The sequence below is a fragment of the Dreissena polymorpha genome, chromosome 8 (assembly GCF_020536995.1).
Source record: "Dreissena polymorpha isolate Duluth1 chromosome 8, UMN_Dpol_1.0, whole genome shotgun sequence".
NCBI lineage: Eukaryota > Metazoa > Mollusca > Bivalvia > Myida > Dreissenidae > Dreissena > Dreissena polymorpha.
This window is the reverse complement of record NC_068362.1, coordinates 93,836,878-93,854,481: the sequence shown is the minus strand read 5'-3', so window position 1 is coordinate 93,854,481 and position 17,604 is coordinate 93,836,878. Positions and strand designations below refer to the sequence as shown.

At 39.6% G+C, this 17,604-nt stretch overlaps 1 protein-coding gene across 5 annotated transcripts in view; it reads left to right on the top strand.

Annotated features, from left to right (window-relative positions):
* Positions 1-14,876, top strand: part of LOC127842883 (ribonuclease P protein subunit p30-like) — a 40,944-nt gene extending 26,068 nt beyond the window's left edge. For all 5 annotated transcript variants that reach the window (XM_052372650.1, XM_052372651.1, XM_052372648.1 and 2 more), the window contains 5 exons: positions 3,682-3,798; positions 5,997-6,026; positions 6,286-6,323; positions 7,943-8,022; positions 14,546-14,876. In XM_052372650.1, the coding sequence (XP_052228610.1) occupies positions 3,682-3,798; positions 5,997-6,026; positions 6,286-6,323; positions 7,943-8,022; positions 14,546-14,766 (486 nt within the window). In that variant the 3' untranslated portion in view covers positions 14,767-14,876. The remainder of the gene's footprint in view (positions 1-3,681; positions 3,799-5,996; positions 6,027-6,285; positions 6,324-7,942; positions 8,023-14,545) is intronic.
* The last annotated feature ends 2,728 nt before the right edge of the window (positions 14,877-17,604 follow it).

Genomic DNA, 17,604 nt, shown 5'->3' with positions numbered 1-17,604 from the left:
GTCCTAGGCTTCATGCATGAGCAACAAGTGTCCTCCTAGGCTTCATGCATGAGCAACAAGTGTCGTCCTGGGATTCATGCATGAGCAACAAGTGTCGTCCTTGGCTTCATGCATGAGCAACAAGTGTCGTCCTAGGCTTCATGCATGAGCAACAAGTGTCGTCCTGGGCTTCATGCATGAGCAACAAGTGTTGTCCTAGGCTTCATGCATGAGCAACAAGTGTCGTCCTGGGCTTCATGCATGAGCAACAAGTGTCGTCCTGGGCTTCATGCAAGAGCAACAAGTGTCGTCCTAGGCTTCATGCATGAGCAACAAGTGTCCTCCTAGGCTTCATGCATGAGCAACAAGTGTCGTCCTGGGCTTCATGCATGAGCAACAAGTGTCGTCCTGGGCTTCATGCATGAGCAACAAGTGTCGTCCTGGGCTTCATGCATGAGCAACAAGTGTCGTCCTGGGCTTCATGCATGAGCAATAAGTGTTGTCCTGGGCTTCATGCATGAGCAACAAGTGTCGTCCAAGGCTTCATGCATGAGCAACAAGTGTCGTCCTGGGCTTCATGCATGAGCAACAAGTGTCGTCCTAGGCTTCATGCATGAGCAACAAGTGTCGTCCTAGGCTTCATGCATGAGCAACAAGTGTCGTCCTAGGCTTCATGCATGAGCAACAAGTGTCGTCCTGGGCTTCATGCATGAGCAACAAGTGTCGTCCTAGGCTTCATGCATGAGCAACAAGTGTCGTCCTGGGCTACATGCATGAGCAACAAGTGTCGTCCTGGGCTTCATGCATGAGCAACAAGTGTCGTCCTAGGCTTCATGCATGAGCAACAAGTGTCGTCCTGGGCTTCATGCATGAGCAACAAGTGTCGTCCTAGGCTTCATGCATGAGCAACAAGTGTCGTCCTGGGCTTCATGCATGAGCAACAAGTGTCGTCCTAGGCTTCATGCATGAGCAACAAGTGTCGTCCTGGGCTTCATGCATGAGGAACAAGTGTCGTCCTGGGCTTCATGCATGAGCAACAAGTGTCTTCCTGGGCTTCATGCATGAGCAACAAGTGTCGTCCTGGGCTTCATGCATGAACAACAAGTGTCGTCCTAGGCTTCATGCATGAGCAACAAGTGTCGTCCTGGGCTTCATGCATGAGCAACAAGTGTCGTCCTAGGCTTCATGCATGAGCAACAAGTGTCGTCTTGGGATTCATGCATGAGCAACAAGTGTCGTCCTGGGCTTCTTGCATGAGCAACAAGTGTCGTCCTAGGCTTCATGCATGAGCAACAAGTGTCGTCCTAGGCTTCATGCATGAGCAACAAGTGTCGTCCTGTGCTTCATGCATGAGCAACAAGTGTCGTCCTGGGCTTCATGCATGAGCAACAAGTGTCGTCCTTGGATTCATGCATGAGCAACAAGTGTCGTCCTAGGCTTTATGCATGAGCAACAAGTGTCGTCCTGGGCTTCATGCATGAGCAACAAGTGTCGTCCTAGGCTTCATGCATAAGCAACAAGTGTCGTCCTAGGCTTCATGCATGAGCAACAAGTGTCCTCCTAGGCTTCATGCATGAGCAACAAGTTTCGTCCTGGGCTTCATGCATGAGCAACAAGTGTCGTCCTAGGCTTCATGCATGAGCAACAAGTGTCGTCCTGGGCTTCATGCATGAACAACAAGTGTCGTCCTAGGCTTCATGCATGAGCAGCAAGTGTCGTCCTGGGCTTCATGCATGAGCAACAAGTGTCGTCCTAGGCTTCATGCATGAGCAACAAGTGTCGTCCTGGGCTTCATGCATGAGCAACAAGTGTCGTCCTAGGCTTCATGCATGAGCAACAAGTGTCGTCCTGGGCTACATGCATGAGCAACAAGTGTCATCCTGGGCTTCATGCATGAGCAACAAGTGTCGTCCTAGGCTTCATGCATGAGCAACAAGTGTCGTCCTGGGCTTCATGCATGAGCAACAAGTGTCGTCCTAGGCTTCATGCATGAGCAACAAGTGTCATCCTAGGCTTCATGCATGAGCAACAAGTGTCGTCCTGGACTTCATGCATGAGCAACAAGTGTCGTCCTAGGCTTCATGCATGAGCAACAAGTGTCGTCCTGGACTTCATGCATGAGCAACAAGTGTCGTCCTGGGCTTCATGCATGAGCAACAAGTGTCGTCCTAGGCTTCATGCATGAGCAACAAGTGTTGTCCTAGGCTTCATGCATGAGCAACAAGTGTCGTCCTGGGCTTCATGCATGAGCAACAAGTGTCGTCCTAGGCTTCATGCATGAGCAGCAAGTGTCGTCCTAGGCTTCATGCATGAGCAACAAGTGTCGTCCTTGGCTTCATGCATGAGCAACAAGTGTCGTCCTAGGCTTCACGCATGAGCAACAAGTGTCGTCCTAGGCTTCACGCATGAGCAACAAGTGTCGTCCTGGGCTCCATGCATGAGCAACAAGTGTCGTCCTGGGCTTCATGCATGAGCAACAAGTGTCGTCCTGGGCTTCATGCATGAGCAACAAGTGTCGTCCTAGGCTTCATGCATGAGCAACAAGTGTCGTCCTGGGCTTCATGCATGAGCAACAAGTGTTGTCCTGGGCTTCATGCATGAGCAACAAGTGTCGTCTTGGGCTTCATGCATGAGCAACAAGTGTCGCCCTGGGCTTCATGCATGAGCAACAAGTGTCGTCCTGAGCTTCATGCATGAGCAACAAGTGTCGTCCTGCGCTTCATGCATGAGCAACAAGTGTTGTCCTAGGCTTCATGCATGAGCAACAAGTGTCGTCCTAGGCTTCATGCATGAGCAACAAGTGTCGTCCTAGGCTTCATGCATGAGCAACAAGTGTCGTCCTGGGCTTCATGCATGAGCAACAAGTGTCGTCCTGGGCTTCATGCATGAGCAACAAGTGTCGTCCTGGTCTTCATGCATGAGCAACAAGTGTCGTCCTTGGCTTCATGCATGAGCAACAAGTGTCGTCCTAGGCTTCATGCATGAGCAACAAGTGTCGTCCTGGGCTTCATGCATGAGCAACAAGTGTCGTCCTAGGCTTCATGCATGAGCAACAAGTGTCGTCCTGGGCTTCATGCATGAGCAACAAGTGTCGTCCTAGGCTTCATGCATGAGCAACAAGTGTCGTCCTGGGCTTCATGCATGAGCAACAAGTGTCGTCCTGGGCTTCATGCATGAGCAACAAGTGTCGTCCTGGGCTTCATGCATGAGCAACAAGTGTCGTCCTGGGCTTCATGCATGAGCAACAAGTGTCGTCCTAGGCTTCATGCATGAGCAACAAGTGTCGTCCTGGGCTTCATGCATGAGCAACAAGTGTCGTCCTGGGCTTCATGCATGAGCAACAAGTGTCGTCCTGGGCTTCATGCATGAGCAACAAGTGTCGTCCTAGGCTTCATGCATGAGCAACAAGTGTCGTCCTGGGCTTTATGCATGAGCAACAAGTGTCGTCCTGGGCTTCATGCATGAGCAACAAGTGTCGTCCTAGATTAGTCTGTGCAGTCACTTTACACGCTGAGACAGACATTTTGTTAAGCAGAGAAATTAAATGAAAAAAAAATCCATAAAGGTGGAAAGTGTTGTCACCAATTAGCCTGTGGGGACTGCACAGGCTAATTTGGGAAGACACTTTTTGCTCATGAATGAGGCCCCATTTTCCTAGAGACAGACTCATATCAAAAGCCAGTTTTTTGTGTGTTGTTTCAGGCTGTGCAGCGAGGTATCAAGTTTGAGTTCCAGTACAGCCCGGCTATCCGAGACTCTACCCTGAGAAAGTACTTTATTGCAAATGCTCAGCAGTTTGTTTTCTGTGACAAAGGCAAGGTAAGGTATTGTTAGTTGTAAAAGTTATGAATTTTTTAGCATTAACTTGAAGTAGTAATCTTTTTATAAATGAAAGTGGAAAATGCAGAGAAACTTTTCAAATATGATATCTGCTTATAACCACATCCGGTCCAATACGACATTTTTATGCCCTAGGTAGGGTGGCATATAGCAATTGAACTGTCAGTCTGTTTGTCTGTGTGTCTGTCTGTCTGTCTGTCTGTCTGTGTGTCCGTCCGAAAATTTTAACATTGGCCATAACTTTTGCAATATTGAATATAGCAACTTGATCTTTGGCATGCATGTATATCTCATAAAGCTGCACATTTTGAGTGGTGAAAGGTCAAGGTCATCCTTCAAGGTCAAAAGTAAAAAAATACAATCCAAGGGAAGTAATAAGCTTTAAAAGGGAGATAATTTCTAAATCTGCCAAGTGATATATTGAATTTTTATTTCAAAGCGGCGCAATAGGGGGTAACTGTGTTTCTGACGAACACATCTCTTGTTTGATAATCTTTGATATATGTGATGGATGTAAACGTGTTTAAACCAATTAGCAGATTAGGTTAATCAATCCACACTTAAATTAGTTTGAGAACCAAAAAATATGTTGATGTGATGTATTGATCATCTCTTTTACCAAATTAATTAGCGGATACATGTTGTAATACTTATTAGTCAAACAAGGTTTTATCGGGCATGATCAATCGCCTTTAATCGGGTGCCAATTGTCCTGTCCTGGTCGTCAAATTTAAGAGCTGCCCATCGTCTGGGAATGCAAAAAAAATAGAGTGCCAATTGTCAGAGTGCCGTTTGTCCGGATACCTCCAAACATGTGTTGTTTGTTCATCCATATCTGTGTCCAAACATATATCATGTGTTTATCAATATCTGTAAACAAACATGTGTTCATCCATATCTTTGTTCAAACATGTGTCATATGTTCATCCATATCTTTGTTCAAACATGTGTCATGTGTTCATGCATGTATGTTTTTAAATATATGTCATGCATTCATAGATTTGTGTTTAAAATTGTGTCAAGTATCTTTGCCCTAATGTGTCATTTTTTCATCCATATCTGTATTTAAACATGTATCATGTGTTCATTCAAATCTCTGTCGAAACATGTGGTGTGTGTTCATTCAGGTCTGTGTTCTAACATTTGTTGTTAACTCATTAATGTCTGTGTTCTACTTGTTGTTTGTGTTCATTCAGATCTGTGTTCTAACATTTGTTGTATAGTCATCAATGTCTGTGTTCTACTTGTTGTTTGTGTTCATTCAGATCTGTGTTCTTACATTTGTTGTATAGTCATCAATGTCTGTGTTCTAATTGTTGTTTGTGTTCATTCAGATCTGTGTTCTAACATTTGTTGTTAAGTCATTAATGTCTGTGTTCTACTTGTTGTTTGTGTTCATTCAGATCTGTGTTATAACATTTGTTGTATAGTCATCAATATCTGTGTTCTACTTGTTGTTTGTGTTCATTCAGATCTGTGTTCTTACATTTGTTGTATAGTCATCAATGTCTGTGTTCTAATTGTTGTTTGTGTTCATTCAGATCTGTGTTCTAACATTTGTTGTTAAGTCATTAATGTCTGTGTTCTACTTGTTGTTTGTGTTCATTCAGATCTGTGTTATAACATTTGTTGTATAGTCATCAATGTCTGTGTTCTACTTGTTGTTTGTGTTCATTCAGATCTGTGTTATAACATTTGTTGTATAGTCATCAATGTCTGTGTTCTGCTTGTTGTTTGTGTTCATTCAGATCTGTGTTATAACATTTGTTGTATAGTCATCAATGTCTGTGTTCTAATTGTTGTTTGTGTTCATTCAGATCTGTGTTCTAACATTTGTTGTTTAGTCATTAATGTCTGTGTTCTAATTGTTGTTTGTGTTCATTCAGATCTGTGTTATAACATTTGTTGTATAGTCATCAATTTCTGTGTTCTAATTGTTGTTTGTGTTCATTCAGATCTGTGTTATAACATTTGTTGTATAGTCATCAATGTCTGTGTTCTAATTGTTGTTTGTGTTCATCCATGTCATTACCCAACATGTGTCGTGTGATCATTAATGTCTCTTTTTAAATATGTGTTGCGTGTTCATTCATATCTATATCCAAACATTTTTGTGCTTTTTCCATAACAACTTGTATGTTTGTTCATACAAAACAGTGACACTATTTTTATTGCAGAATATCATTCTCACGAGCGGCTGTGAAAAGGTAACATTTTGTGCATGTATTTTAGTGTAATTGTTTTTCATGTAAAATGTTAGCTAAAGGTTGGTCCCATTGCAAATATTGAGATTATTTTTATATAAGACCGGCGAATTAAGCCCCCTGTAAAAAGTAACTTTTTTGAAAATGTTTCAATTATTAGACTTATACGAGTTATACTTGTGGGCATCATTACCTCAAGGTATTCAAAATAAACTGTGAAGTGTATTTGACTTTTAAACAGTATATACATTTTCCATTCCAGGCAATGGAGTTACGAGGTCCCTATGATGTGGCAAACTTGTATCCTTTACCTTGTACTTTTGCAGTGTATGTACTGGTACAAGTTGTCTAATTTCAAAATTGAAATAAGATGTTCTTATATTTATATTAGAGAGAAACGTAAGCATTTGATAACTTATTGTTTTCAAATAAAGATATATACATAGATATTAAAAAAACCCCAGAGCAAATGAGAATTGCCTTATAGTTCTACAAAATTGAACTTGCCACCAGTATAAGTCTCAATGGAATCTTTAAGGTATGTTACACAGCAAACATAAAACCAAATAATGTCTTTTATCTCTTTATTATCTCCCTTTCATCTCTGATTATTTTCCTGTCATATCTTATTATCTCCCTTTCATTATACCCCCATTACCATTGGTAATTGGGGCTATAAAGGAGTCACTTTGTCGGACGGTCTGTCCCAAAATTTCATCTGATCTTCACCAAACTTGGTCACAAGTTGTATCTAGATGTTGTCTAGGTCAAGTTTGAATATGGGTCATGCCGGGTCAAAAACGAGGTCACGGGGTCACTTAGTGTGTTTTTAACCGAAAGTCTGTCTGGACCATAACTATGTCATTTATTGTTAGATTTTAAAATGACTTGGTACATTTGTTCACCATCATGGGACGGTGTGTCGCGTGAAAAAAGTACGTCAACATCTCCAAGGTCAAGGTCACACATGGAGTTCAAAGGTCAAATGCTTGTCCGGGCCATAACTTTATCATTTATTTTGAGATTTTAAAATCATTTAGCAAATTTGTTCACCATCATTGGACAGTGTGTCGCGCGAAAGAATTACATTGATATCTCCAAGGTCAAGGGCACCCTTTAAGTTCAAAGGTCAAAAATGGCCATAAATGAGCTTGTCCGGGCCATAACTATGTTGTTCATCGTGAGATTTAAAAATCATTTGGCACATTTGTTCACCATCATTGGATGGTGTGTTGCGCGAAAGAATTACGTCGATATCTCCAAGGTCAAGGTCACACTGTGAGTTCAAAGGTCAAATATGGCCATAAATGAGCTTGTCCGGGCCATAACTATGTCGTTCATTGTGAGATTTTAAAATCATTTGGCACATTTGTTCACCATCATTGGACGGTGTGTTGCGCGAATGAATTACGTCAATATCTCCAAGGTCAAGATCACACTGTGAGTTCAAAGGTAAAAAATTGCTATAAATGAGCTGGTCCGGGCCATAACTATGTCATTCATTGTGAGATTTTAAAATGACTCTGTACATTAATTTTGTTCACATTCATTGGACGGCGTGTCATGGGAAAGAAATCAAGAGTTTAAAGGTCGAAATGGCCATAAATGATAATGGCATAATAATTCTTAAAAATCACCATTAATTAAATAGATTCTCTTGTTTTGTGAAGACAGCATGCAAAATAGTCTGTGTCAATGAGGCGCGTGGGGGTGTATGTCACGTCTGTGACAAAGCTCTAGTTTCTGATGATCTTTCTTAATATGCGGTTATATCCCTTTTAACTCTGATCATCTCCCGTTTATCTGGGGTTATCTCCCTTTAATCTCTGCTTATATCCCTTTCAACTCGGATTATCTCCCGTTCATCTCTGCTTATCTCCCTTTCATCTCTGATTATGCCCCTTAACTGCTGTGTTCAGAGGCAGCCTACTGAACCTGAATGCTGCCCAGTCAAAGGCTGCAGTGACCTTAAACTGTGAGGCCCTGCTAAAACACTCAGGTAACTGCCACACTTTCTTTTTTTTCAGAGAAGATACCTTTATTGTAGTTGATATTTCTGGCTTCTGTAAATTAATAGATAGTCCCCAGGTCAGTGCATAAGGTAGTTGTGAAGGCTCAGCGATAAATAAACTCTGACATACACACACAATAGATAGTCCCCTACCAATGTTACCAGAGTGGACTAAAGGTTTTCTCCAGTTTGTGTCCGTCCAAATCTGGATCCTGCGTTAACTCGAAAGGCACTAAAACTTGATATTTGGATAAAGGGCCATACAACGAGTATGCATGATACTTCAGTTGTTTTTTTTCAGAAAAAAATTGAGGTTGCTATGGTCACAGATGCTATGGTTACGTACATAATTCTGACCATGTGATTACTCAACAAGTACCTTAGCTAGGTCGATGAAACTTGGTTAGTGAATAGTTAACCATAAGGGATATATGTACGCTATTTCAGTTTTGTTATGTCCCCCTTGAAGAAGAGGGGGTACATCGTATTGCTGGATGTCAGTCTGTCGGTAGACCAGTTCGTTTCCGATCAATAACTTGTGAACGAATGGACCAATTGGCTTGATACATCCCATGTGCATTGGCCTCTTTGCCAGTAGATGACTCCAATTAAAATTGGGGTCACTAGATCAAGGTCACTGTCACACTAAGTGTGAAAATTGTTTCCGATCAATAACTTGTGACCGGAGGGACCTATTGGCTTGATACTTCGCATGTGAACTGGCTTTTTACAGTAGATGACCTCTATTGAAATTGTGGTCACTAGGTCAAGGTCACAATAAGTTGTGACAACATAATTTCATATAACTTTTATATCACAATAAACGGGTGATATGTAAAACAAAGGGAAGTGTTTTAAACTGTGTAATAAATGAACACAAATGCGAACCACTATCTGCCGACACAAAGACTAATCTATTTTATTTGAACATTGTGTCATCACTAGTTATACATGTAATACTATAAGATTCTCAAACCATTTACTTTAACAATCATTTTACAGAAGTGCATAACTTCGTGCCACCTAAAAACTTAATAATGTGGCTAAGTCACAATAATATGATAAGATTAACTCTAATGGTCCGTTTTGTTGCAAAAAACCCTGTGTCAAGGCCCAGTTTGGGGGGTGGACATTTGTCTCCGACAGCGGAGCTCTTGTTGTCGATAGGTCTTGCAGAAAAATCTGGGTCCACGATAACTAAAAATTAACCAAGATATGGTTATTTCTATGGTTACATGAATAACAATACATTCGAATCTTCAGTACTAATGCTAGGTTGATGGAACTTGGTATGAGGTTAGAAGGCCCTATAGTGAATATGCATGTTATTTCATTTTTTTCGTTGGTTAAGTTAAGGTTGCTGCGCTGATAGAAATAATAGGAATCTTAAATCTGCATCCTGCCATAACTATTAAGTACTTAAGATTAGTTAATGAAACGTATAGCCATCCTGATCCACTCCCACAACATGTTCGCGGCAGGGGACTTCTGTATTGAATGTGACAAAACTCATGTTTTATAAATAACTATTGTAGACATCTGCCAGATCTGTATTGTTGAACTCTTTTTACAATCCCAATGTTGCTGGAATCATCAACATATTGTTTTAAAGGAAGAATTTTTATGTCCCCCACTATAGTAGTGGGGGACATATTGTTTTTGCCCTGTCTGTTGGTTGGTCTGTTGGTTGGTCTGTTTGCGCCAACTTTAACATTTTGCAATAACTTTTGCTATATTGAATATAGCAACTTGATATTTGGCATGCATGTGTATCTCATGGAGCTGCACATTTTGAGTGGTAAAAGGTCAAGGTCAAGGTCATCCTTCAAGGTCAGAGGTCAAATATATGTGGCCAAAATTGCTCATTTTATGAATACTTTTGCAATATTGAAGATAGCAACTTGATATTTAGCATGCATGTGTATCTCATGGAGCTGCACATTTTGAGTGGTGAAAGGTCAAGGTCAAGGTCATCCTTCAAGGTCAGAGGTCAAATATATGTGGCCCGAATAGCTTATTTTATGAATACGTTTGCAATCTTGAAGATAGCAACTTGATATTGGGTATGCATGTGTATCTCATGGAGCTGCACATTTTGAGTGGTGAGAGGTCAAGGTCATCCTTCAAGGTCAGAGGTCAAATATATGTGGCCCAAATCGCTTATTTTATGAATACTTTTGCAATATTGAAGATAGCAACTTGATATTCGGCAAGAATGTGTATCTCATGGAGCTGCACATTTTGAGTGGTGAAAGGTCAAGGTCGAGGTCATCCTTCAAGGTCAAATATATTGGTCAAAATTGCTCATGTAATGTCACTTCTGCAATATTGAAGCTAGCAATTTTATATTTGAAATGCATGTGTATCTCATGGAGCTGCACATTTTGAGTGGTGAAGAATCAAGGTCATCCTTCAAGGTCAAACATCATATAGGGGGACATTGTGTTTCACAAACGCATCTTGTTGATTTAGAAGTGGCAAGGTCGAAATTCACTCAACAGTAAAGCCACTGGGGAACATTACTATTTAGGACTAGTTGTACGCCCTTGTTCAGCCCTTGTTCATCTGTTCTTCGATCTGTATTTTTGTATGCGTTGTGCAGGACTTAAAGATTTTGCTGTCAAAGGCATGAGACTTTGCAAACATATGAACCTGCATTTTGAATTGCGCAAATTCCTATTTTATTATGGATGTTTCAACATAAACATAGTTATGGTCTTTTTAAGCTAAACTGAGCACAGCGTGCAAAGGTGAGCTTTTGTAATCAGCTTTTGACCCTGCATGGTCACTGGTCAGTCGTCAACCTATACCTTGTGAACAGTGTTAAGAAAACAGGACTTTTTCATGGTATTGCTTAATGTTTACAAAACTTGGTCAGAACATTTGTGCTAATAATGTCTTGATCGGGGGGCGGGCAGTTTTCTTGAAAGGGTTATTGTGAAAGCTTGTTAACCATTTAGCAGTTACATTTATTGCCCAATCTTTTTATGCCCCCCTTCGAAGAAGAGGGGGTATATTGCTTTGCACATGTCTGTCGGTCCGTCCACCAGGTGGTTTCCAGATGATTACTCAAGAACGCTTGGGCCTAGGATCATGAAACTTAATAGGAACATTGATCATGATTCGCAGATGACCCCTAATAATTTTGAGGTCACTAGGTCAAAGGTGACCCAAAATAGTAAAATGGTTTCTGGATGATAACTCAAGAACGCTTAGGCCTAGGATCATGAAACTTGATAGGTAGATTGATCAATACTCGCAGATGACCCCTATTGATTTTCAGGTCACTAGGTCAAAGGTCACAGTAACCCGAAATAGTAAAATGGTTTCCGGATGATAACTCAAGAACGCTTAGGCCTAGGATCATGATACTTGATAGGTAGATTGATCATGACTCGCAGATGACCCCTATTGATTTTCAGGTCACTAGGTCAAAGGTCAAGGTCACAGTAACCCGAAATAGTAAAATGGTTTCCGGATGATAACTCAAGAACGCTTAGGCCTAGAATCATGAAACTTGATAGGTAGATTGATCATGACTCGCAGATGACCCCTATTGATTTTTAGGTCACTAGGTCAAAGGTCAAGGTCACAGTGACCCGAAATAGTAAAATGGTTTCTGGATGATAACTCAAGTACGCTTATGCCTAGGATCATGAAACTTCGTAGGTAGATTGATAATGGCTGGCAGATGACCCCTATTGATTTTCAGGTCACTAGGTCAAAGGTAAAGGTCACAGTGACCCGAAATAGTAAAATGATTTCCGGATGATAACTCAAGAACGCTTATGCCTAGGATCATGAAACTTCATAGGTACTTTGATCATGACTCACAGATGACCCCATTGATTTTCAGGTCACTAGGTCAAAGGTCACGGTGACCCGAAATAGTAAAATGGTTTCCGGATGAAAACTCAAGAACGCTTATGCCTAGGATCATGAAACTTGATAGGTGGATTGATCATGACTCGCAGTTGACCCCTATTGATTTTCAGGTCACTATATCAAAGGTCAAGGTCACGGTGACCTGAAATAGTAAAATAGTTTCCGGATGATAACTCAAGAACGCTAATGGCTACGATCATGAAACTTCATAGGTAGATCAATGACTCGCAGATGACCCCTATTGATTTTGAGGTCACTAGGTCAAAGGTCAAGTTCACGGTGACCCGAAATAGTAAAATGGTTTCCGGATGATAACTGAAGAACGCTTATTCCTAGGATCATGAAACTTGAAAGGTAGATTGATCATGACTCGCAGATGACCCCTATTGATTTTCAGGTCACTAGGTCAAAGGTCAAGGTCACAGTGACCCGAAATAGTAAAATGGTTTCCAGATGATAACTCAAGAACGCTTATGGCTAGGTTCATGAAACTTCATAGGTACATTGATCATGACTGGCAGATTACCCCTATTGATTTTCAGGGCACTAGGTCAAGGTCACAGTGACAAAAAACATATTCACACAATGGCTGTCACTACAATAGAGAGCCCATATGGGGGGCATGCATGTTTTACAAACAGCCCTTGTTGAAACTTAGATTATTTTTCCAATGATATTTGAGTTAGTTTAAAACTCGGTATCATGGGGTTAAATTAGATCACGAGATCAAATTTAAGAAAAAGCGTGCGAACACTTGCCACATATGTTGTCCGATCATTGCAAATTTTTGTCAAAATATTTTGCAAATGATATCTAGGTCGTTGGGTAATTACCATGAAAAGTTGCGATCACTTTAGAGGCCTAATTTTTTGCCCAATAGCCATGAAACTGGCTGGGAATATGCGTTGTTATGATATCCTGGCTGAGTTCTAATTCGATTCTGAACATCACAACAGCTGATAAAAACAGTGAATTTCTCTCAGGTCTCAGGATTTTTGGCTCTCTTGCATTATGATATTTTTTTGAATTTTTTTGTAGTGTGTTCTGATTGAAGAAGCTTTTCGAAAAACATACATTCAAAGAAGTGAATTGCTAAAACACAAAAACAACAAAAACAAGACAAAATAATCTTCTTCTTATTATGCTCCCCCAAAATTTATTTTGGGGGGAGCATATAGTCGCCACTTTGTCTGTCTGTCCGTCCGTGCACAATTTTTGTCCGGGCTATTTCTCAGCAACTAATGACCGGAATTCAATGAAACTTCATGGGAAGCTTCACTACCAAGAGGAGATGTGCATATTATGAGCGGGTTCTGGTCGGATGATTTTTCACAGAGTTATGGCCCTTTGAAATTTTCAATTAACTGTACATATAGTGCAATTCTTGTCCGGGCTATTTCTCAGCAACTAATGACCGGATTTCAATGAAACTTTATGGGAAGCTTCACTACCAAGAGATGTGCATATTATCAGCGGGTTCTGGTCGGATGATTTTTCACAGAGTAATGGCCCTTTGAAATTTTCTATAAATAATTATTGTTCCCCCCAACTACTGTGCCCTCAAGACGTTTCCTTTTATCTGAATATATAGTGCAATATTGTGACAAAAAAAAACTTTGGGGAGCATCACCTGTCCGACGGTTTCTTGTTGATGTATGTAAACATAGTTCAATTAAATAGTATTAATGTGACACAACAATTGCTGGTGGTTCTCACAGAACATTTCAACAATTTCATTCTTGTGTTCTGGACATTTCTCCAGCGCAGCCACTGTTGCCTTGATAACTTTTTATTTCTGTAGTTTTGTCCTGCCTGACTGTGCTTGTTGAACTGGTTGTGAAGTCCTACACATTTGTCGTAGTAACACTTGGAACATTTTTCACAGAAGAACTGTGCAACCATGATGAATACGCCATTTTCCTTACACACTGTGCAGCAGTAGTCGTATATTAAGTCTAACCCTTTTTGCAATTAGAGTTTTGATTCTGTTGATTTTGGCATTGTTTTCCCAGTTTGAAATATTGTATATTACAATTTAATTGTGATAGTGTATAGTTTTATCAATAAAATTGAATAAAGGATTACCTGGGGATGTGTCCTTATTAAGTACAAAATTTAGACTGTTGAAGGGACTTATTATACACTGTAATTAAATTCATTTCTAGCAAAACTGTATAGAATATGTTTAGTTAATAATACTTTTAAAGAGAAAACATAAAATAAAAATAGACCTGCACACAAGCTGGGAATCTCAAAGTAAAAGCTTATTTTAATCACTTGGTGCGTAAGTACATGGACTTGAATTGTGTTAATGGTTGACATGTGTTTTATGAAAAGTATTACAAATGATACAAACTGTCTGTTTTGGGGTCAAAACTTTAATTTGGAGTCAGTAGGCACTTACAGTTACAGAAATTGCAATAGTGTGTTATTCAGTTTGAATAACAATGCAAAGATGTTGTTTATTCCTACTGGCATGTTCAAAATTAATTTCTGGCAAATTTAACGTTTCCAGTAAAATATTGACTTCAAAATAATTATTGGTATACAAATTTACTTTCTTGTTGATTCATTAAAAAGAATTGTATTTTGCTTGTGAATAATATATATAATATTTCAAATTTAGAATCTCGAAGACTCAACAAATCGGTTTCCAAGGTTGAGAAGCTGGAGGAAATCCCTGGCAACGAGACATGGTTGTTGGACAAACTGAGGGTTCATTCAAGTCTTGAGAGTGTGAATGGAGGATCCAGGGACATAGCTGGTATTCATGGCATCGATTCTAGTGACGAGGAAACAAGTGTGGATGGACCAGCAGCAAAGAAAATAAAACTTGTACAAACCTGAACTTCGTATTCATAATGTTCAGACATAACACTATTTTCGCGTGAATATTATTTTAACTGTCGTGATTTTCTGTTAGCGCATTATTTACACATTAAATTGTCCTTAAAGTTTGTTATGATCAGAGTTTTCAATCGAATGTTGACTTTTATTGATATGAAAAACTAGTCGTCTACATATGCTGTATATATTCATCTTCTCATACATGTTCCTGGGTCACATATGCTGAATAAGTTGTTCACCAAAAAGTGTAATTTATTAATATTACAAAATCCTTAAAAAAATCAGTTAAATATAAGATGACAGAAAAAATACATGTTTCCATATTGCAAATATGTCTGTTTAATCCACTTTGTCTCGTAACTTCACTTAAGTAAAACACAAGCAGTTTAGGGCCTTAGGCAAATTTTTTCTTTTGACCTCCAAGTATGACTGTACCGTTTGAGGTAATGAGACAATGTTACAAACAACGCTAACTCTCACCATGATTGTCATTTGTGGTACCATATTTATAAATTGGATGAGGAAAGACAATATTGCATTAATTTCAAGTTGTTTTATAGCTAAATTTGACCTTTGACCACCAAGGGGGGCCTTAACATTTGAGATAAGGAGAAATGTTAAATACACGAGATGCTGTCCCCTCGTGGTGGTCATTTGTGGTTATGCCACATTTGGGGACTGGCTGGGTCCGTTTGGATTGAGAAAAAAGGGTGTAGTTTAAAAAATAATAATGGGAACTTTTCTACTAACGAATCATTTATTGTAATTTTGATTGGGAATGTTTAAGCCCCATTTTGGGAAAACTATATATTTTGCGATTGGGGTTGGGTCCCTATAACGGCCCAAAATTTGAACTAAAAATAAATTGTAATTAATTTTAATACATCATGATAAATGACAAAGTAACAGTCTAGAAAAACTGATATATGGACAAATTAGACTTCTGAATTTTTGCCCTTACAGGTTACGAGTCAAGTGTTACACGCGACATGCATTTTGTCCTTTAAAAAAATCCATCAATATATAGCAAACATATGGCTGAAGCAGGAAATTTCAAGCATTGTAAAGGACTAAATTTACCTTGACCTTAGTGTGACCTTAAAATGTGAGGATGGGGGACAGGAGTTAAGCTCTACACATCGACTTATGATGGTGACCACTTGTGCCCAGATATGTCAAAATTCCATCATTATATGGCAAGGTATGACTGAGACAGGAAGGTTTGAGCACCGGTCAGATGGACAGACGGGCAGATAGAATGTCAACTTTACGGTTTCGTGAAAGGAGCAATAGATAATAACATGTTAGTGTCATTGCGTACTTGAATCTATCCAACGAGTTGAAGAAAAGTTACAGGACGAGGCTTCCTGATAAATATACAATATTTGTAAAAATAAAGAATAGTTATGGAAAATAATTGATATTCAAAATATTAGCATTTAATTGTTAAAAGTAAAAGCCAAAACTGATTAAATAAACTGCGCTGCACATTGCGTAGTAATATCAAAGTTATTGATGAGCTTTCATGGTTACGCCACGCGAAATAGTAAACCATTCGATGCTAAAGCAAAGTAACAAGACACAATATCACTTTATGGCTCGATTCAATTTCTTTTTCAATGCATTTGAAATGTTACACACTCAGGTTGAATGAATGTTTTGTTGAAACTTAAATATTGTTTCACCTAAGCAACAGACCAGACACAAAGATGGCTTCCATTTTCAATTTACAAAATGTGTAAGTCGAGCATGATATAGCATTTTTTTCCCGCCCATATTTCCATGTCAGTCATGAACAAGTCTTCTTGTACTTTTTACTTACTGGCATGTACTGACTAATGCTCTTCTTACTAAAGTGTTTATATAGATACAAATCGCTATGTTTATTTTTGTCTGAGGTTATTTGCTGCCATGAAGAGTTGAAAATCTGCAAGCGGCATATAAGATGCATGTTTCCATCACCCTCTCCCTTTTACATTATTATGCCCCCCTTCGAAGAAGAGGGGGTATATTGTTTTGCACATGTCGGTCGGTCGGTCGGTCTGTCAGTCCATCAGATGGTTTCCGGATGATAACTCAAGAACGCTTAGGCCTAGGATCATGAAACTTCATAGGTACATTGATCATGACTGTCAGATGACCCCTATTGATTTTCAGGTCACTAGGTCAAAGTGACTCAAAACAGTAAAATGGTTTCCGGATGATTACTCAAGAATGCTTACGCCTAGAATGATGAAACTTAATAGGAATATTGATCATGACTGGCAGATGACCCCTATTGATTTTGAGGTCACTAGGTCAAAGGTCAAGGTCACAGTGACTCAAAACAGTAAAATGGTTTCCAGACGATAACTCAAGAATAATTAGGCCTAGGATCATGAAACGTCATAGGTACATTGATCATGTCTGGCAGATGTCCTCTATTTATTTTTAGGTCACTAGGTCAAAGGTCAAGGTCACAGTGACAAAAAACATATTCACACAATGGCTGCCACTACAACTGACAGCCCATATTTAAACAGTTGATGTTAACAGGCAATTTTGTGGATAGACATTATTTGGTGAACTATTAATCAAACTAGAGCTTTGTCACAGATATGACAAATACCCCCACATGCCGCATTGACACAGAATATTTTGCATGTTGTCTTCACAAAAAACAGCAGACACCATGCTATCAATGTTTAAAACGCACTAAGTGACCCCGTGACCTAGCTTTTGACCAGGCATGATCCATATTCGAACTTGACCTAGACATCATCTAGATAAAACATCTGACCAAGTTTGGTGAAGATCGGATGAAAACAACTTGAATATAAGAGAGCGCACACTTAATAC